The following is a 20,963-nucleotide window of genomic DNA, read 5'->3' on the forward strand; positions in this document are numbered from 1 at the left end:
AACACTCAATTCCAATGAAATGAATTAATCAAAATAATGGTTTTCTTAACCTCAGAACTCCGCATTGGGCCAAGTGGTTCACTTGTTAAACACCTAAGAAATAGTGGTTAGGACATATGACTACAAATGAAACCTTGAAAGTAAATTTGAGACTTACATTCAATGGAATTCAACCATCTTCTTCCATTTTACTCATAAAGCTATGATGCAGGAGCTGAATTCCTTACATCAGAGCTTCAATGTTCCAGGACTGAATAGATTGCTTCATGATGTTTCAGAATGATGTCTAAGGTCAAAAGTTCAAGTACTGCAGTTCTCAAATTTGGTATTGTTTGTTTTGAGTGTTGCCTGTTTTCCCTTCCTGATTCAGCCGTGGAGCATGAGTCCTCCGTCCTGTTTCCACTGGTTGGCCTGATTTATGGATGTTTTGGTCTAACGGGCCTTACATAGCTTTGGAACAAAATCACGGCGAGTTTTCGTTTGCAGTTAGGTAAGAGCAGTCTGCTAAAGCATGGACGGACCAGTTCCAGCTGCCTGGAGGCGTGGCTACAGATTTACTTGATTGACCCTGGCCTCGCTTCCTCAGTCTGTCCCATGAGAAGAATGATCCTTGCCATAGTCTACTTCCTAAGGCTAACACAAGAACAACTCCAAATAAAGTACGGCGAGGTAAGGATAAATGAAAATATGATGCTGGTACATACAACTTGTGCTTCGGACTCGGTTCCGTCCGGGGATGGGAGGTTTTAGGGACCCTTAATGACAGGGCCTGACCCCAGCTCTCCGAGGCCTAATCTGACTTGCCCCCGGAGTCCCGCCGCCCACCCAAACCAGTGGGTCGGGGACTGAGACGTTTATCAAACTCCGAAACAGAGATTAACGTCTAGACTGCTGTACAAATCTCCGGACTTCGAGACGAGGGGAAGGGGTTGCCTTCCTCCGCTTCACAACCTGGCTGTACAGTCTCCATAGTAACAGCGAGGGAGGCCGGGAGAGCAGCTCTCTCCCGCCTAACAACCCGCCCCCACGCTAGACTGACCAATGGTTCTGGGGGTTACCTAAGAGATGGTGTGATTGACAACGAGGTGGGACGGGAGGCGGAGCCCGGACTGCCTCGATCCAATCGAACTTGAGGCCGGTCTCGGGACCAATAGCACCGACCAATCGGAGGGCGTAACGAAGTGCGACGTGCCCACCCACCACGCCTGGCGTTGCCTGGAGGCGCTGCGGACGTAAGCAAATGAGAAAGAAGCTGGGTGTTGAAAGAGCAGCGCGGATTAGCGAATATGGAATCGCCTGGATGAAAGCCCACTTGTGATTCGTCGTAAGTAGACCGAAGCCTCTGTGGGCTGGAACGGGCCGGACGGTGAGATGTGAGTAGGGGACCTGGGAGAGGGAGAGCCAGGTGAGGGGGAGGCGAGGAAAGTGGGGGGGGGCTGCGAAGGGAGAATGGCCGAGGCTGGGGCTGAGGCTGGAAGACCGCGTGGGCGGATGGCTGTGCTCGGACTCTCACATCACTCTTACCGCCGATCTGGACCCAAGGCCCGGCGGCCAATAAATACTTAATTGGGGCTGAGAAAGAGGGGATGCTTTCTTTGTCGTGCTCCTAAGAAAGGGAAATGTCAGTGTCTGGTTCAAATACCTTATGACCGAGACCTTAATCTCTCCAACTACTGGGAGGTCGCCTGACGAACAGTCTGAAGTTGAGACCTGGGGCGACGTTTTCCTGCGGCCAGTTTGAACTAGCCGCAGGGCTTGGGAGAGACGCTAGAGCCCTAGTTCCTGGGGTGTTGACTCCAGCGCGTGCTGCTGCTGTCCGGAGAGCCCCTGGCGAGATAGCTTACAGACGGTCCACACACCGCCCAGGAAGAAGGGTGGAAGGACGTGTCTGGATCCACTGATCCCCCCCCCCCCTCTTTTCTCTCATTGAGTTAAGAGATAATGCCACATCGATGGCATTTAGGTAGCTCCGCGGTTTATTTTTCCCAGGCTTGCATTTTACTTAATTACAGAGGTAGAAGCATTATCCTGATACATTAAAATTCAAACCGTAGTGAAATGTTTACTGTAGAAAAATAAACGTGTGACCCCCGCCCCCCCCCATTATATTTGAAGGTTTGGAACGGTTATAAAGGAAAGTGGAAAGGAATCCTGAAGAAGGGCCATTCATTCCTGTAATAGCTGTTTTCTGCTGCCTTCAAGGCCTTGACTCTGAAAATGTAGGAATGGGTGAGATATCTAGCTCCCACCAGCAGCAGCACTAGGGCCAACTTACGCTCCATGGAATCCACATTTGTACTGGACTGTAAGACATCCTATAATGGCCATTAGTATTCTCACACATGATCGACAGTCATGGCGAGCAGTATATTTTTCATCTATTAGGCTGTATGTGCAGGGGTCACAGCTCAGAGCTGTGAGAAAGGGTATGTAGAACCAACAGTAAATGAATGAGCAGTGCACTCACTATACAGACCTCTAAAAGTTTTGGACAATCTCTTTCCACAGAAAGACCTCACAGCAGGAGCACAGAGGGGGAAGATTGGCCCTGGAGTTGCTCTGGTTGTCAGCTACTAAACAGGGTGTTCAAATTGAGACATTATTTTATTCTGACTCTAGTCTACCTGCTTTAAATGCCAGAGAGTTAAGTAAATGGACTTACTCAGGAAACCAGGTTGGCTAAACCATCTGTTCTCAAAGAAGGTTTGAAAAAGTCCTGGACATGAATCCAAAACACCACTGTTTTAATTTTTTAATCATATTTACTCAGTAATTTGCTATTACAGTATGGGAAATAATCACAAGTATTATTCCCACACAGAATTAACAAGATAAAATGACCAGATGTTCACTTCTTTTCCACAGCAGCACTCTATACTATATCCAGGCTTTCCTTTCCATGCTTAACCAGAAAATGTACACAGTTTGGTTATAAAGTGATGAACCGTATTCTTATAAGAGCTTGGGGGTATTTATCTCATTACTTTAAAGCCATGCCATATATGGACTCCCAGTGTCTCATGAACCTTTAATATTCCATAGGGGATTGAAAGGCCATGTTTCTAACGGTACCACCTTCGACCACCACTTGCCCTGTATTCTAGGCATTAGAGTTGGTCCAAGTTTTACAGGTTATTTTTATAATTTATCCAAAACAGCAATTAAACTTAACTAGTTATCTTGCTAGGGTAGTACTATCAGCTCAGTCAACCAAGCAGGAAACCCGAGTCATCTCTAACACCTTTTCCCTTTTCTCCTTTCCATTTCCACAGCTAAGACAGGAGTCCAGACCCTCATCATCCTTTATCCAGAGAGTCCCCTACTGGTCACCAATCTGGTCTCTGATCTCGACTCATAGGCACTGAGCCACCAGCTACCTCTTTAAAAATTAAGAATTCTTTCAAGAATTTCATAAATAGAGAATATTACACTGGGTAGTATAACAGATACCTATGCTCTACTAACTAGATTAACAAACATTAACATTTTGGCACATCTGCTTAAGTTTTTTCTTTTAAGTAAATAAAACATCACATTTAATTGAGATCCCTTTTGTTCTCTTTTCTGGCCCCATTTGCCTTCCTTCTTCCCTCCCAAGAGGCAGACACTCTTTTGAAATGGTGCATCATTCATGCCCATGTATTTATATTTGTACAGTATATATGTACTTCATAAACAATATATTACTTTTTTTAAGATTTATTTATTTGAGAGAGAGCATGTGTGAGAGAGTGCAGGACGGGGAGGGGGGCAGAGGAAGAGGGAGAGAGAAGCTTAAGCAGACTCCACGCTGAGTGAGAGCCCTACGCAGAGCTCTATCTCATGACCCTGAGATCATGACCTGAGCTGAAACCAAGAATAAAATGCTTACTTTGCACCACTGAGTGGCACAGTTGGTTACTTTTACTACTTCTTAAATTTTGAAAATAGTAGTATCATACTGTGGGCTTCATTTGGTAATTTGCTTTTATCACTCAACATTGTTTTCGAGATAACATTCATATCAATACAGATAGTCAGGTTCATTCTAAGTGTTCATTATGAGTATATAATATTGTATCCATTCCCTTATTGGTGGACACTTAGGTTTTTTCAGATGTTTTGCTATTTCGAAAAAAACTGCAATGAACATCCTTGTACACGTCTCTTTATGCAAGAGTTTTTCTAGAGCATTGGTTCTCCAAGGGGATGGTACCGCCCTATTGGTCATTTTGGAATTTGTGAGAGCACATTTGGTTATTATTGTGATTTGGAGGCACTACCGGGGTTTACGGAGCAGGGCTGGGGATGCTAGATATTCTGCAGTGAAGAGTTGTCCTGCATCCTGTACCATTTTCGAGTGTCCCACAGGATACTCATTTCTAATCTCAGCCTAGAACCTAACTCCATTTTTCATATAAACATAATGTCTCTTTTGGCACAGTTTGACATAGTAAAATTTCCAGGAATGCAACGCAAATGTAAATGAAGGGGAAATTATACTTACTTGTGTTTTGGAACTTTAACAAGAGTTGTTCATCACTTGAGAAAATCACATAGCTGAAGGCAGCCCAGCTCGTGGTATTTGAGTTACCATACAGCACACCTGCATGAGCCCACGTTTGTAGCTTTTGCGCTCATGGTGATTCTAAGTTTAGGCGCAAGCATCTGACTGCTGTACTTCATTATGTATTCTAGTGTAGTCAGCCTGAACATTTGTATATTTAAACATATGCTGTTTTATTATGAATTACTTTCCATTTAAAATTGGCTTGTATATGACATAAAGTAGAGGTCGAGTATTACCATTTTCTGATTGGATGATCGTTTGTCCCAACACCATCGATGAAATCCTTTACCTGCTGAATCAGAACCAACTCTGTCCTGTACCAAGTTCTTATAAATGCAGGGATCTGCTTCTGGGCTGTCTGTTTTATTCCACTGATCCATGTGTCTTTATGCCATATCACACTGTTTTAATTACCTTGGTTTTATAATGTGTCTTACGGCAGTTGGTAACAAGAAAGGCAAGTCTCCATCCTAGTTCTCAAAATTGTTTTCACTATTCTTGGGCTTTTGCTCTTACATATGAATTTAGGATACGTTTTCAAGTTCCATGAGCTCCACAAAAATTTGAGATTTTGGTTAGAATTGCATTGAATTGATACTGAGATCTTTTAATATTGAACCATCCCGTCCAGGAATGTCGGTTATTTTTCTACTCAGGTCTGTTTTGTTATTCTGTTCAGGCCTTTAAAAAAAAAAATACCTTTGGGGGCGCCTGGGTGGCTCAGTTGGTTGAGCGTCCAACTCTTGATTTTGGCTCAGGTCATGATATCAGGGTCATGAGATCGAGCCCTGTCTTGAGCTCCTCACTCAGCACAGAGTCTCTTTGTCCCTCTCCCCACTCCCACCACAAGTTCTCTAATAGACAGACAGATAGATAGATAGATAGATAAATAAATAAAATATTTTTAAAAATACCTTTGAATAAAGTTTAACAATTTTTGCTGTAAAAATCTTACACACCTTTCACATACTTATTGGCCATTCATATACCCACTTCTAAGTTTCTGAGAGAGGTATATCAAAATCTCCACTAAATTTGTGGGTTTGTCCATTTATTGCAGTGATTCCTTTTGACTTGTATATTTTAAAGGTTTGTCTTGGGTTCATTTTTGTCCTGAGTTGTATTTTTTTGTTAAGTTTTTCTTTTTGTGAATATAACTCTTAATACCTTTCAAAGCTTTCCATTCTATTTTGTTTGATACTAATATTGCTTCACCAGATTTTATTTTGTTTGGTTTAGGTTTTTTTTTAATTGGGGTTTAAAAAAAAAAAACAAAAACCCCACACACCTAAAATTTACCATCTTAACCATGTTTAAGTGTTTGGTTAAGTATTCTTAAGGATATTCACATTGTTGTGCAAGGGATCTTGAAGCATAATCTGTGTGTGTTTACTATGATTACTGTTATATTTGGATTTATTTTACAATCTTATTTTGTATTTTCTGTTTTCCTTGCTTTTTGTTTCTTTCCCCTCCTGTCTTCTGCCTTCTTCCTTTATTTTTTTCACTCTATTAGTGTGAAGGTTACTTACCCTGTTTCTTTTATTTGGTGTTTACCTGTGTATTTTTAACATGCAGATTTAGCTTAACAAAGCCTACAGGTAATCATTAACTTTCATCTCCTCCAGTGCAAAGTAATAACCAAGGATTTCACTTGGAACTGTTCTTTCTCATCTTCCATGTAACTGTTAACAAATACTTTAGCTCTTCTTTGTTTTTATTTTTTTATTATTGAAGTGTAATTGACATACAGTGTTATATTAGTTTCAGGTGTACATCATATTGAATCTCCGTGACTTACTGATTTTATAAGTGGAAGTTTGTACCTTTTAATCCCCTTCATCTATTTCACCTGTACTCCTCATACCTTCCTCTAAGGCAACCACCAATTTGTTCTCTGTATTTAAGAGTCTGGCCTTTTGTTTGTTCACTTGTTTTGTTTCTGAAATTGCACATATGCTGAAATCATATGGTATTTGTCTTTCTCTGACTGACTTATTTCAGTTAGCATAATACTCTCTAGGTCCATCCATGTTGTCGCAAATGGCAAGATTTCATTCTTTTTTATGGCTGAGTAATATTCCACGTGTGTATATGTGTGTGTGCCAGCCAGATCTTTATCCATTCTTCTATCCATGGACACTTAGGTTGCTTCCATATCTTGGCTAGTGTAAATAATGCTTCAGTAAACATAGGGCTGCTCAAATTAGTGTTTCCATTTTCTTTGGGTAAATTTCCAGTAGTGGAATTATTGAATCATAGGGTATTTCTATTTTTAATTTTTTGAGGAACCTCCATACTGTTTTCCAAGTGGTTGTACCAATTTACGTTCCACCAGTAGTGTATGAGGGTTCCTTTTTCTCCACATCCACACTAACCCTTGTTATTTCTTGTTTTTTTTTTTTTCTTGTCTAGCCATTCTGACTAGTGTGATGTAATATATCATTGTGGTTTTGATTTGCATTTCCCTGATGATGAGTGATGTTGAGCATCTTTTCATGTGTCTCTTGGCCATCTGGATGTCTTTGGAAAAATGTTTATTCAGGTCATCTACCCATTTTTTCATTAGATTGTTTTTTGGTGTTGAATTATAGAAGTTCTTTATGTATTTTGGGTATTAACCCCTTATGGGATATATCATTTGCAAATATCTTTTCCCATTCACTAGGTTGCCTTTATGTTTTATGGATAGTTTCCTTTGTTCAAAAGCTTTTTATTTTGGTGTAATCCTCATAGTTTATTTTTGCTATCCCTTGCGTGAGGAGACATATCCATAAATGTGTTGCTGTTGTTCTTCCTTGTTTTTAACTCCTCAAACAATTAGGCCTTCTTATCATTTCAGAAATCTTTACTATCAATATTACCCAGTATTTTTCTTACCATTCCTCTTTACATCTCATGCCTTCTTTCTTGGTTCATTTTCATTCTTGCTCAAGTACAGCAGTGACAGGTGAACTCCATTTCAGTCTTTGTGTAAAAATATTTTTATTTTGTACCCAACTTGGTGAGAGCCTTGCATGCTGACTTGTGTGGCATCCCTACAGAGAGGTTTCAGTTGTCTCTGCCGGGATCTTACAAGTTTCTCACTTTTAGACTGGTTTTATGTGAATCTTACTTCTCGAGATTCCCATACCACTTTGGTAGTATGATTTGAACCCCACACTTGCATGTGGTGTCGGATTGGGATTCAGATTTCTCTTGGGTTAGTCTTTTTTCACTCATGGCCTGAGGTACTCGGCCAACTTTGTTCCAACAAAGTCAGCAGCAAATGTTTTAGTCCCTATGTCGAAGACAGGTGGGCCCTTTCTGGGTTTATCTTTATGCCTTGTTCTCAGTTCTGGTTCTCTGTATCATGGGTCTGAGACCTCATCTGTCCAGGAGGGACCACTCCAAAGGTCTGCAGCTGGTTTCAGTACCCCTATAGACCTTTGGGCTCAGCTCCTGCTTACCACTCAGATTTTGAATTATGCTTTCATTTATGGTACTTAAGGATTTTCCTTTATTGCTTCCGAGCTCCGCTGTGTATTGAATTCTTTTTGCTCACTTTTACTAAGCATTTCTATGTGTTCACTATCATAACATTCATTACATGTGAGGTACTTCCCTTGTTAGGTCTGTACAGCATATTGACCAGAAGTTACAGTCCTCTTTCTAAAGCTAAATATGATCCTATCAGCCCTTCACTTAATTTCTATGGACTTGTTAGCACTGCTTCATTATTCATCGAATGAATATTTCTTGCTTATAATGTCTGTGCTAACAACTGGGGATACCGTGGTGAGCAAGATATAAAAATCTCTGCCCTCGTAGAGTTTGCTATACTGGTTGGAGACATAGAAGGTAAACCTGTAAATAGTAAGTAAAAATGTGAACTATAGTTTGTGAAATGTACCCTGAAGGAAATAAGGAGTGAGGGAGAGTAATTGTTTGGGGTTACTTTAGCCAGAGCCATCAGGGAAGACCTTTCTGAGGAGGTCACATTTATTTTATTTTATTTATTTATTTATTTATTTTTAAGATTTTATTTATTTATTTGACAGAGAGAGACACAGCGAGAGAGGGAACACAGCAGGGGGAGGGGGAGAGGGAGAAGCAGGCTTCCCACGGAGCAGGGAGCCCGATGCGGGGCTCGATCCCAGGACCCTGAGATAATGACCTGAGCCGAAGGCAGACGCTTAAGGACTGAGCCACCCAGGCGCCCCGAGGAGGTCACATTTAAAGCTGAGATCAGACAGATGAGGAGAAGCCAGCCCTGCAAATAGTGGAAGGTTCGCTGGGGGCTGTGGGTTAATTCCAGGCAGTGGAAACAGCAAGTACAAGGACCCAGAGGTAGGGAAACACTTGGCAGTTTAGAGTTACTGAGGTAATACTGTGCGCTCTAAATTGGGGGGTGTGTGTGCCCCAGTTAGGTTAGAGAGGCAAGTGAGAGCCCAGCCCATCTGCTGCCACTCCTCTCTTGGGCCACCCCTCCCCCTGCCTGTCATCTTGCCACACTGATTCTTTCCCATCTGGGCCTGTGGGAAGTCACCTCCTTGGTGAAGCCCTTCTCCCTTTGCACTACCTCACGTCCCACTTTTTCCCACTTTGTACTTTGTCTGCTTATCAGAGTGTGGCGTGGATAGTTGTTTACGTGACAGTGTTCTCCAGTGGGCCTGCAGCTTCTGTCAGAAGATATGTCTTATTTACCCTTGTGATCCCCAGACTGTGGCACAGAATAGTTTTTGATTGAATAAATGTTTGTTTGTTTGTTTGGCAGTTTATGCCCAGGGCTTTCTTTCCAATCTTTCCAATGCCTTTATAACAGAACTTGTCATAGATAATAATTTTTGTGGTATTTAAACCATCAGGGTAAAGAAAACCATCAAGGAGGAATTTATTTGCTTAAGATTTGTCTCTGATACTAAAGGGGAAAACTGGGGGGGTGCTCTAGACTCAGTGGGGTGGGTCAAATGGTGGCCCCCAAAAAGACTGTGCCCACATCCTAATCCCTGGAACCCGTGAATGTGACCTTATGTGGAAGAAGGGTCTTTGCAGACATAATTAAGGATCTTGAGAAGAGATCAAACCAAATTCTTTGGGTGGACCCTAAATCCACTACAAGTGTCCTCATAAGAGACAGAGGAGGAAGACAATGCTGGGCCCTCCAGACACTAGAACAGCCTGGAAGCATTCTCTCCTAGAGCCTTTGGAGGAAGCTCGGCCTGGCTGGCACCTTGATTTCAGATTTCTGGCCTCCAGAACTGTGAGAGAATGCTGTTCTACTGTAAGCCACCAGTTTGTTAATACATAGCCCTTCGCATTACACCTCAGTTATGTTTTCTGTGACACGGCTGTAATAAGACCTACCTCTGAGGCCTGTTGCCGTGATTAAATGAAACGTGTTTGTAAGGTACTTAGCACACCGTGAATGCTCAAATAGAGTGGTGGCTCCTTTCTTCTTCATCGTCCTCATCTTCTGCAAGGACTTAGGAGTTTGCTTCCTTTTGTGAAGAAAAACTCAACAATAGAGGGGGACATTTCTGTCTTGTGATCGTCCGGGGAGTCAAAGCTCACACCAGAGACTTACCCTGAGAGCCTCAGTGTCCCCATGGGCTCCGTAGCGCTTGGCTCCTTGTGCCTTCCCAACCCTCCATTAGCATTTGTGTCAGGAGAGAGTTCAGCTTGCTGCTGTGGGTCGGGAAAGCCAAACTAGAACTCAGATAGCAGATTTGAAGTGATCCACACAGAGCAGAAAGCAACTTCTCTGTCCTCACCTAAAACAAAGGCTTGGGGTTTTAAGTTTCTTTCCTGCCTCCCTCCCTTCCCTCCCTCCCTCCCTCCTTCCTTCCTTCCTTCCTTCCTTCCTTCCTTCTTTCCTTCCTTCCTCTTCCCTCCCACTTTCCTTCCATTCATTCAAGATTTTATTCATTTATCTGTCAGAGAGCTAGTGAGAGAGCACAAGCAGGGGGAGTGGGAGAGGGAGAAGCAGGCTTCCCGCTGAGCAGGGAGTCCGATGCGGGACTCAATCATGACCTGAGACGAAGGCAGATGCTTAACTGACTGAGCCACCCAGGCGCCCCAGGGTTTTAATTTTCTAATTCCTATAAAGGGACTGGACTTCCCCAAAGACCTGTACCAGTTAATCCTCCTATCACACCAATCATCAGAAGTTCATCAGACTGAGTTCAGACTTTCTGTATTTGTATTTGCATTTGTCTGCAGACCCTCACACAAGGCGGGAGCAGGAGGAAGACAGGCAGAACTGGTGCAGAAGGCATGGGGTGCATGGTGCCTGGGGGGGCCCCGGGGCTGAGTGGGGTGCAGTGCTCACGCTTCGTCTCCCCTGCAGATGGCTGGCACCGTGCTCGGGGTGGGGGCCGGCGTGTTCATCTTAGCCCTGCTCTGGGTGTTGGTGCTGCTGCTGTGTGCGCTGCTATCCAGAGCCTCCGGGCTAGCCAGGTAAGGCCTCCTCTCCAGCTGGCAGTCCAAGGTAAAAGCAGTTAGAAGTGAAACCGCTGATGCTCACTAAACATTTAGAATCCAGAAGATCATTTTTGTAATTACTGGCAGTTTGAATGAGTTGCATTTTAACCTGGTATCATAAGCACTGACTGTGTTATTTATGCTCTGATGCAGAGGAGAAAGCAAGTGGTATTTTCCAGCTCTCACTGTGGAGGTGACGGGGGGGGGGGGGGGGGGGGGGGGGGGGACAGAAGCGACAAAAAGGAAATGCGTGTTCGCTGCCTGTTGAATTTCTTGGGCGTGTATGTGTGTGTTTCAGAATTGTTCAGACTTAGGGCACATGCTTGGTCCAGTCCCTGAGGCTCTAACCTGGGCCTGGGGACACTGCAGACGCGCTGATGGCCGCAGAGTTGCGCTCTGGCCAGACAGTGTCGGGATGAAGCGGCGAGCTACGTGATTTACCAGAGTCTTCCAGCTAAAGACAGACAAAGAAGTTAAGAAGAGGGAAGGGCTGATTAGATTTTTCATGATTACAAATGCACAGAGACAAAATAAAAAGTACCCATTCCCATTCTTAGGAATTTGGAATTATCAGGAATCAACAGGAATGCATCCAGTTGGGGACCTGTCTAGGAAGAAGGGCTCTGGGCTGAAGGGGAGAGCATTTCTAAATTCCCTGGACAGTGTGGGCAGCAGGGCTCTGGGCCCTATTAAGAGACTGGAACTTAGAATATTGGCTCCAGGGGAGAGCCTCTCCAGACCTAACTGATGAGAGAGGAATCCGTAAACCGTGCTCATAACATTCTGTCTTTTGACCCCAGGTTCTCTGTCGTTTTTGTGTTCCTCGGTGCTCTGATCATCACATCAGTTCTGCTGCTCTTCCCTCGAGCCAGTGAAGTCCCAGCCCCAGAGGTTGAAATGAAGGTAAAACTATTGGCTTTATTTTGCCTCCTGCGTCATAACTCTTGTCTCCCTTGGTCTGAGCTGTTCTCTCAATGTCAGGCTGGCCGAAATATGTTAGAAGCATAAAGTTAACACGAGGGTGGGGAAAGCTCAGAGGGAGCTTTACATTCCCTTGTCCTTTCACCTAGGACAAGAATCTCATTCTGATTCCCACATGCAATACCACGGGGCAGTTAGTTGCCTGATTTGAGGGCATCCCCCCTGGGCACCGAGCTGCACAAGCGGTGTGTCCAAAAGCCACCTGACACTGTGGGGCTGGAGAAGAGGAAATGAGTTCGGAATAGGAACGGGGCCTGGCCCTGAAATGCAAGTGTCCCCATCCCGGTAGTCTGGGTGCAGAAACTCAGATCCCAGCCAAAGCGTATGCGGTGCCTTGGGCGTGCTGAACGGCATGCTTGTCCATCTCCGTGTGTTTGGTTCCTCCACGTGTGCGGTGAAGAGAGTACTTTCCATAGAGAAGATAGGTGGAGAAAGAGCATTTCTATGGGAAGCAGAGGTTGTTGACACAGCTGAATGCAGCAGTGACAGCCGTCTGAACCGACTGAGCCACCCAGGCACCTGTCTAGCATTTTTTAAGGGATTACTGTGTGTGAGGTTGTTTGCTAAGCACCTTGTTTGCCTTATCTCACTTAAACCTAAGACAACCCTAACCCGTATAAAGTAGGTGCTATTATTATCCCCAAGGACACTGAGGCTGTAAGAGGTTAAGTAAATTGCCCAGGGTCATACATTTATGGGAAGAGTCAGAGCAAGGATTCCAGCTGAGGTCTGTCTGCAAACCTTCATTGCTGGGGACTCGTCAGAATATTGGGGGCCATCACAGAGAGTTCATGGGTGAGCCTCGACACTAGACCACAGTACACAAAATTATACAACTTCCGAACTAAAACTGGCACACGTTTCTAACTCTGTCTAGGACTAATCATGACAAAAGGGAGGAAATTCATTCTGAAAAGTCCACAGGACATAATGCCACACACATGTAAGGAATCATTTCCATACGTGTCAGGGACTTTTGTCAGCATTTGAAAACCACTCTGTCGGTGCAAGTACCAAGTGTGGGGGCCAGGAATAGACTCCCACCTCCGTTTCCCCGTCGGAGAGGGAGCGAGTGGTGAAGGGCCGTATTTCTGGATGGCTATGGATGTGAATATTGGGAGAAGGGCACAGAGCAAACACTGTTTTGAATTCAATCCCTCTATCCTCTGTCCTATGAGTTGCAGACCCAGGAGAGAAGAAGGAGGTTTGCGCAAAATATGTCCGTCAGCGTGGCCCGCAGAACCGGTGTTCTCATTTTCAGGTTTTGAGAACTGGCCCCTGCAGCAGCCTGACTTGATACTGTATCAATAATACATGACCTGGGCCTTCTGCACCAAAGGGCTGCTAATCGGCTAATTAAAAAGTGAAACGTGTCAAACGAGCAAACATGTAGCCCGCGAGAGACTTGTTCAGTACCAGAGCCAAGGTCAAAGTTATGTTAAAGCTGTTTTATCAAACTGACCTTTGTTGTAAGTTGGCTGTTGGGGTAATCTCTGGAGCAGCCCTTTTCTTCTTGGTATCTTTGGATCTCAGCGATCAGAGCAGTGTGAGGACTTGGCAGGTCCTCTGTGTCATGCCACAGTATTAGCCTCCTGTTGCTGCTGTAACAAATCACCACCGGCTTCGTGCCTTACAACACAGATGGATTTTCTTTCAGTTCTGTGAGTTAGAAGTCCAAATGCAGGCTCCCTGGGCTAGAGTCAGGGGTTGGCAGGGCTGCATTCCTTCCTGGAGGTTCTGGAGAAGAATTTGTTTCTTTGTCTGCCCAGCTTCTAGAGGCCGCCCTTGGCTAGCGGCCCCGATGCTCCATCTTCAGAGCCAGCGAGGTAACATCTCGATGACTCTACTTGCATTCTGTCCATCTCTTCCTTGACCTTCTCTTCCGCCTCCCTCTTCCAGGTTTAAGGACCCTTGTGATTACACTGGGCCCACCGGGATTGGATAATCCAGGCTAATCTCCCTATTTTAAAGGTCAGGCAATTAGCAATCTCAATTCCATTTACAACCCTATTTCTCCTTTGCCATGTAATCTAACATATTCACCATTTCTGGAGGTTAGGATGTGGACATTTGGGATAGACATATTCTGTCTACCACAATTGCCTCTCAGGTATTTTGGGTTCCCTTTCCTTTGGGAAGTTCTGAAGTCACCCTGCCACTTGGTTCATGTTCCTGCTCCATTAGGTCCATCAGATTAATTTACTTTTTCCTGCCCTGATTTAAGCACCGCCATTTGGATCTGGGGAGAGTAGAGCTCTGGAAGCGGACAGTAGCCAGGTGGGTAGAGCCAACTCTAAGTGTAGGTTTTGTCAGCAAAGACCAACAGCTTTGGGGCTCCAAGTATGACTGGTTGCCAGGCAGCCAGCTGGATGATTTGGGGCACGTTGTCTATCCTTTCAACATTTTAGTGTCTCAGGCAAACGGCCATTTAGCCCAAGCCTTGGAGTGCTGGATTATGAATGTTAGGGTTCAGGACTCTTCTGATGAAAGTTTTAAAGAATCACCTTTCCATTCTGAAAAGGAACCCTCCTGAATCAGCAATGGGTTGATGATTTGGGGGCTTGATCTTGGATATATGGGGGTTATTATACTATTATCTTTCTATATGTGTTTAAAATTCTCCATAATAAAAAAGTTAACAACAAAAATGAGCTTTTCTAAGACCAAGCAAACAAGCTTCTCATGAACTCTTTCAGATAACTGATGTCAGAACATAAAAGAGCTCATCCAAGGGGCGCCTGGGTGGCTCAGTTGGTTAAGCAACTGCCTTCAGCTCAGGTCACGATCCTGGAGTCCCAGGATCGAGTCCCGCATCGGGCTCCCTACTGAGCAGGGAGTCTGCTTCTCCCTCTCCCACTCCCCCCTCTTGTGCTCTGTCTCTAAAATAAATAAATAAAATCTTTAAAAAAAAAAAGAGCTCATCCAAGGTCTTCACAGTGTTTGTGAACCTCCTCCTAAATTGAGCCATTTTCCCCCTGTACTTCATTAATTTTTTCTTTATCTTGTATTTCCGGCGCAGGAAGTCAAGAAAAGGTTCTTTCCTAGCCATTTACAGAAGAGACTCAGAGCAGGATATTACTGGAAGTCACAAATACAAACAGACTCTGGGCCCACTCATCAAAGATTTCAGATGAGCACAAGCTGAAGTGATCGTAATTTCATTTTTGATGTTTCTCTCTACAGATTGTGGATTCCTTTTTCATTGGCCGCTATGTCCTGCTGGCTTTCCTCACTGCTGTCTTTCTTGGAAGCCTCTTTTTGGTTCTCATTCATCATATCCTAGAGCCAATCTATGCCAAACCACTGCGGTCCTACTGAGCACTGTTCAGGAAAACCAAGACCCTGTTCTGTCCTTCACTTTTTATGTCACTGGTGAGCAGAAAGGTACTATTCAGAGCCTTGTTTTGACAGCCTTTATGCCTTAAGATCAGAGAAATATCCATTCACAACTAGGACAAATCCCTTGAATCTTGGCTTCCGGAAATGGGGTTGCAAAAATGGCCCTGTGGAGATGATTCTCACCATCTTCAAAGGGATGTTGCAGTCTTCTTTGCACTTGTTCCTCAGGTTTTCTATCTGTTTTGAAAGGGAAATAGTAACAGTGATCGGCTTCCGGTAGATTTTCAATCAAGACATCAGTAAGTGGATTTTGGGAAAAGGAGCAATTTGGCTTCTGTGGTCCAGGAGATGGAAGAATCTCATCCTTTCGATAATACACAAGATTCTTAGTTGCAAGGGTGGGATCATTAGGAAAGGAAAGGCACTCCAAGTTCAAAAGTTGATTTAAATGTGATGAGTTGGAAGACTTACCCAGGTGTTGGTTGTTGACCAGTGTGTATGTGGTGCCACAGAATCTATACAAGCAATCAGTGTCCCTTCCCTCTGCTCTAATAAAGCAATAAACAACCCAAGGACTCACTTTCACTTCAGACTCTTGGCCACAGCTTTCCCAGTCTATATTCTATATTTCAAATTTGTTTGAAATTGGAAGGGTATGGGAGTGTTGGTTTTTGTCTTGCTGCTATAGATCTCTGGCTTCTTTCTCTTTCAGAATTTGGTAGCCTTCGTGTGCCTTATTTATTTATTGTAGAGTCCATTTTGGGTTATGATCATTTCTTTTTAGCTTTGTAGCCCTTTCTCCAAAGCTGATGAGGAATATACATTCCCAGGATTAGATACAACTTTATACCTGTCTGAGATCCCACATCAACCGAAATTTATTATTAAATGGAGGGTTTCTGGGCTGGTTCCACTTTGGAAGTCTCCTCCTGACTCCCTAGAACTAAATGAAGAAGGATCTTCTGGCTTAAAATTAAGAACAAGGAAACAAGTTGGAAAGAGGCCTTTGGGCATGTGCTATAGGCCAGCAGTAGACTAGTTCCCTTGTAATTCAATGTCTTTAAATTTTACAACAATATATGTATTATCATCCGGTTTTAAAGTAGAAAAAAGTAAGGCTCAAAGAGATGAACTGACTTGCCTAGGCGTCACATAACAGCCAGCGCGCACACCGAGGGGTAGCAGGCTCCGGGGTCTGTCTCAGACCAGAAAGAAAACCCACTGAGCTTTGTGGAGCTTTGATTGAGAGCTTGAGGAAGTCAGGGCCATGTCTCCTTCACTTTCTCTCCCAGATCCTGTTGTCAGGGTAGAGATGATACCCCAGTGGGGGCTAAGCTCTAAATTAAAAGAGGAGAGAATGGGTGACTCGGGGGGAGTCATGGACTGGTGAGGGCCAGGTGTATTTATTTCTGCACTTGAACTGTCTCTGTCTTACTGGGTTTGGAAAACCTTTGCAGATAAGGCTTTGTCACAGAACAATTCAAAGGAAATGGTCTCTTCATCTGGCCTCGAGCCCACAGGTGAGAAAAGAAAGAAGAAACATCCCTCCAAGCAGATTGGAGGGGAGAAAGAAGAATGCAGACACGCAGAGGGAAGTGGGGCAAGGCGGCAGTCAGGCTATGTGCTCCTCTCTGGGGACACTTGCTCTGAAGCTTCCAGATAGCTGTGAATCTCTGTGCAGAGACGTTGAGCCAGCCCGAGTGGAGCCTGGACTCCTAATCAGCATAGGCTGCCATGTGTCACCTCCTGAGAGACTTGCTGACAAAGCAAATCTGGGAGAAGTTGTAGGTTCTGACCTTGAATCCATCTTTTTTATTCCCCAACAAAGGTGTCCAACTATGAGATCAATGGATAATAGCTATGAAGTTTTGGGTGACTACTTAGGTGGAGAAATATGTGTTAAGGTTGGAAACTAGAACACCATGGCTTTCTAACACATGCGCGCGCGTGTGTGTGTTTTCCACAGATATAAATGGCAGGTTGGTGTGGTAAGGGCAAAAAATATACTTTGTACAAAGTGTATGTTACCAGTTGTGGGGAAATGACTGATAGATTACTCTCTGCCTTCATACTCAAAGCAGTCATGGCCAACCCAATAAAACCCCCCACAGGAGTGGGGTAAGAAGTAGAAGGCTAAAACATGACTCTCACTGAGAGCTCTACATGGGGCCCGCCTACAGTGACTGAATTGGCACCCCTTGGGCTCACCGCCTTCCTGGAGAGAGGGCTTAGAGGTCATCTGAGTGTCCCATTCATCATTCTTTGGTCAATGTCCTTCAAGCAGGGGGTGCTTCATTGTACCTTACCCAGGGGGGATCCTGTAGCAGAGAGACTGTGGTAATCCCCACCGTTTACAAGGTGGAGAGGGAGAGTAAATCAGGAGTTCTACATGAAAAACAGGTGATTTCAGAGCCTCTTAAAATTGTATCCTGACGAAAGCTAAATTAGCAGGACACCACTACCCCACGACGCAGACATTGGTCCAGTTCGCTAGGTGGCACTGCGTGTTCTATTTCAGACAGTCAGTCCCTCAAGCCCGCAAAACACACTTAACTAGGTAATTTTTTGACAAGTTCCTTGAATTTCTCATTTATAAAAATGGAAGTAAAGCTGACATTCTTTACTGATACACAGTATCAGCTATTTAATCTAAAAATTCATCAAAATTATTGTACCAACGTTCAGGTCCTAGGAAATGCCTAACCATTCGTTCGTGCTTTGTACTGCATGTGCAGCCGTTCATGTCACCCTAACAGATGGCAATCCATTTCTCGTTCTGCTCTCTAAGACATCAACTCTTCTATCAACTCTATCCCACTGCTGCTGCAGTTGCAGCATTTTTATTTTACTTTGTTTTTTTTTCAAAGTGTAAAGAAACCTGCTGCAATTATTTTATGGAAGAGAAACAGGCAGAGAGAGAGCGGAAGGGATTTTAGAAGTTTCCCCGTGTTAATAGTGGGGCTCAAACCTGACATCAGGATTCCTGACCTCTCACTCCTCAGATAATTTAAAGATCATTTTTGGCTCGCAAACAACTCCTTATTTCTATATTGGTTAATACTATTTTGTAGCTATTGGTCCCCGTCCTTTCCCTAACCCATGTCTTTAAAAAGGTAAAACTTTCATTACCGAATTTTTGATTGGCATCTAGAGTACAAATAACCAATATTTTATCATAACTTCTTGGCTTAAACCTTCAAGTATTTGGCTGTTGTTACGTAGGAACAAGTTTCCAGATGTGGGAATCATCCTCACAGGAACTCAGGGTTGGAAGGGATTTTGTAGTTCATAGGGTCCAATCTTTAATCTCTATTTCCACCCCAATATTTGGAAATATTCTATTCCTCACAGGCTGAAATCACAGTTTTTATATTTACCAAACATGTTCTAAGCATTTTTCTAAATGCTTTGTAAATATTAAGTAATCCTCATAAGCAACCCTATGAAGTGGGTGCTCTGAGTATCCCCACTTCATGGATGGGGGAGGGGTACAGAGTGGCGAGGTGATTTGCTTGAAGTCACTTAGCTCAGGGTTAAATAGGAGTCAGTGTTTGAAGTCAGGTGGTTTGGCTCCAGTCTAAGCTTTTATGTACTTTATATTATATTGTGTTGCTCCATAAAATAAAAAGAAAGAAAAACGAGGGACCAAGGTCAAGCAACACAAATCCAGTTGATAGAAATACCAAAAAGCAGCAGCTGAGTCTAGTGGAAAACCCAGAATCGGGATTGGGCAAGAGTCTGAGACAAAGCAGTTAAAAGCCACATGGGACCTCAGAGACAACTGCACTCATCCACCCTGTGCTTTTGGTGGGTCTTGGCCTGTTGGACTTTGGCTCCTCGCTGGCTGAGAGTGTGGAGGAGCCCATAGGCTGAGTTTTCAAGGACATACCCAGCTGTCTCTCTCTTAAGCGCCGTCCACCTGGAATGTTTGATACTTGGGTTCGTTTTTCAGAGGTGCCAATGGAAGAACCAAAGTCACAAACCAAGAATGTATTTGTTTCTTGGTCTCTGTTTCTAACAAATCATCATTGGTGGTCGCTGTTTACTCAAAAAAAAAAAAGTTTCCAGTGCCCAGCCCCACCCCAACACAAACCCTCACATCTCAGTTTCTGGGACCTAAGAAAGGACAGTAGGGATCAAAATCAGGGCCCAACGCCACAAACAGAATGAGAAAGTTTCTTTTTCTGGTTTTCATCACACCATGTTGGGTACTGTAAAGGATGTGCCAGGCAGTGTCCTCAGAGAACTTGGGGTAGTCATAGAGGCAGCATTAACCCCGAACCTAAATGCTACATAGCCATTCCCTCCATGTTTTCTTTTAATCTTTGGGGATTTCTTTGGTTTTTCTGTCTTCATATTGATGTTGCCTCAGGTTGACACTGGGGAACAGGTTATGACTTCCTATTGCTGTAGTAACAAAGTACCACCAACTCAGTGGTTTAGAACAATAGGGATTTCTTATCTTACAGTTTTGGAGGTGAGAAATCTGCAGTAGGTTTCACGAGGCTCATATACAGGTTTTGGAGGCTCTAGGGGAGAATCGCATTTCCTTTCTTTTTCTAGTTTCCAGGGACTGTCCACAATCCTGGGCCAGTGTACCCTTCTGTCTTCAGAGCCCCACCTTCTAATCTGACCACTGACACTCTTGCTGCCCTCTTTGATTTATAAGGGGCCTTGTGGACACACTGGGCTCACACTGACTGTCCAGGATAGTCTCCCCATCTCATGGTCCTTCATCACATCTGCAGGTAGCATATTCACGGGTCCTGGGAATTCGAATGTGGGCATCTTTGGGGGGAGGGAGTGTTACTCTGCCCCCCATAGAATCTACGGCCCCACCCTCTGGGTCTAAGGCTTGCTTCCTTCCACCCTCCAGTTTCTGTCCTCTCCCACCTCCTGGCTTTCTATAGGAGGTCTGCCCCTTTATCTCCAGGAGCACTCTCCGGTGCCCATGATGTGCTGAGCCTCCTTCCCCTCAACTTCAGTCTCGCTGAAAGCCTCAGAGTGCCAAGAGTTCCCTATCTTTTCATTACTTCTTTCCTCCCTGCGCCCCCCCCCCCCCCCGCAACCGCACACCACCCCAGCCTCCCAATGGCTTTCTAAAGGAGAAATGCAAAGAGTTATTGCTTTTTAATTACAAGTGCTATTGTAACATCTATAAGGAAGAACACTTTAAGCTTAATTGAGACCAAATGTGAAGTTAAATTAAATGAATAACTAATTAACGCAATGCTCCTGCATTAGCCCCAAGTGAGTGCTGAGGCCCAGAGAGAAGGCAGGTAGCAGGCTTCCGGGGAACAGTCAGTGCCCAGAGCCGAGGTCGGGCAGGGAACCTGGGGCCTGGGAGGCCTTGCGGAGGGGCACATCTCAGGACCGGGGTTCCTCCGCCTTTGCCATCTCCCCCGGACTCCCGCCCACAGCCCCCCTCCTCGTTGCCGAGACCAGGCGCCGAGCTCCGCACGCCTTCTGCGGACCCAGGGCCCCACTGACCCCCGCGCCGGGCACGAGCGGGCACGGCCCGCCGCTCCTCCGGTCCCCACGCTGCACTTGGAGGGGCTTGCTCAGCATTCCTTTCAACGTCCTCCCGCTCGCAGGCGCCCTCCTACCTTATCAAACTAGCCGCCTGCCCGAG

The 20,963-nt window shown here is 44.6% G+C and overlaps 1 protein-coding gene across 1 annotated transcript; it reads left to right on the plus strand.

Moving 5' to 3' along the window:
- Window positions 1–1,230: 1,230 nt before the first annotated feature.
- Window positions 1,231–15,900, plus strand: TMEM218 (transmembrane protein 218). The gene is made up of 4 exons (XM_021696273.2): window positions 1,231–1,373; window positions 10,878–10,987; window positions 11,812–11,914; window positions 15,176–15,900. Exons 2-4 carry the CDS (start codon window positions 10,878–10,880, stop codon window positions 15,308–15,310), a joined length of 348 nt encoding a protein of 115 aa, XP_021551948.1. The 5' UTR covers window positions 1,231–1,373; the 3' UTR covers window positions 15,311–15,900.
- Window positions 15,901–20,963: the final 5,063 nt, after the last annotated feature.

Source organism: Neomonachus schauinslandi, chromosome 11 (assembly GCF_002201575.2).
Source record: "Neomonachus schauinslandi chromosome 11, ASM220157v2, whole genome shotgun sequence".
Classification (NCBI taxonomy): Eukaryota; Metazoa; Chordata; class Mammalia; order Carnivora; family Phocidae; genus Neomonachus; species Neomonachus schauinslandi.

Bases quoted from the DNA above. Each gene is read 5' to 3' on its own strand.
- TMEM218 (XM_021696273.2), top strand. From the start codon at position 10,878: ATGGCTGGCACCGTGCTCGGGGTGGGGGCCGGCGTGTTCATCTTAGCC. The intron at 10,988-11,811 runs GTAAGGCCTCCT...TTTTGACCCCAG, and splicing joins AGAGCCTCCGGGCTAGCCAG to GTTCTCTGTCGTTTTTGTGT. The intron at 11,915-15,175 runs GTAAAACTATTG...TTCTCTCTACAG, and splicing joins CCCCAGAGGTTGAAATGAAG to ATTGTGGATTCCTTTTTCAT.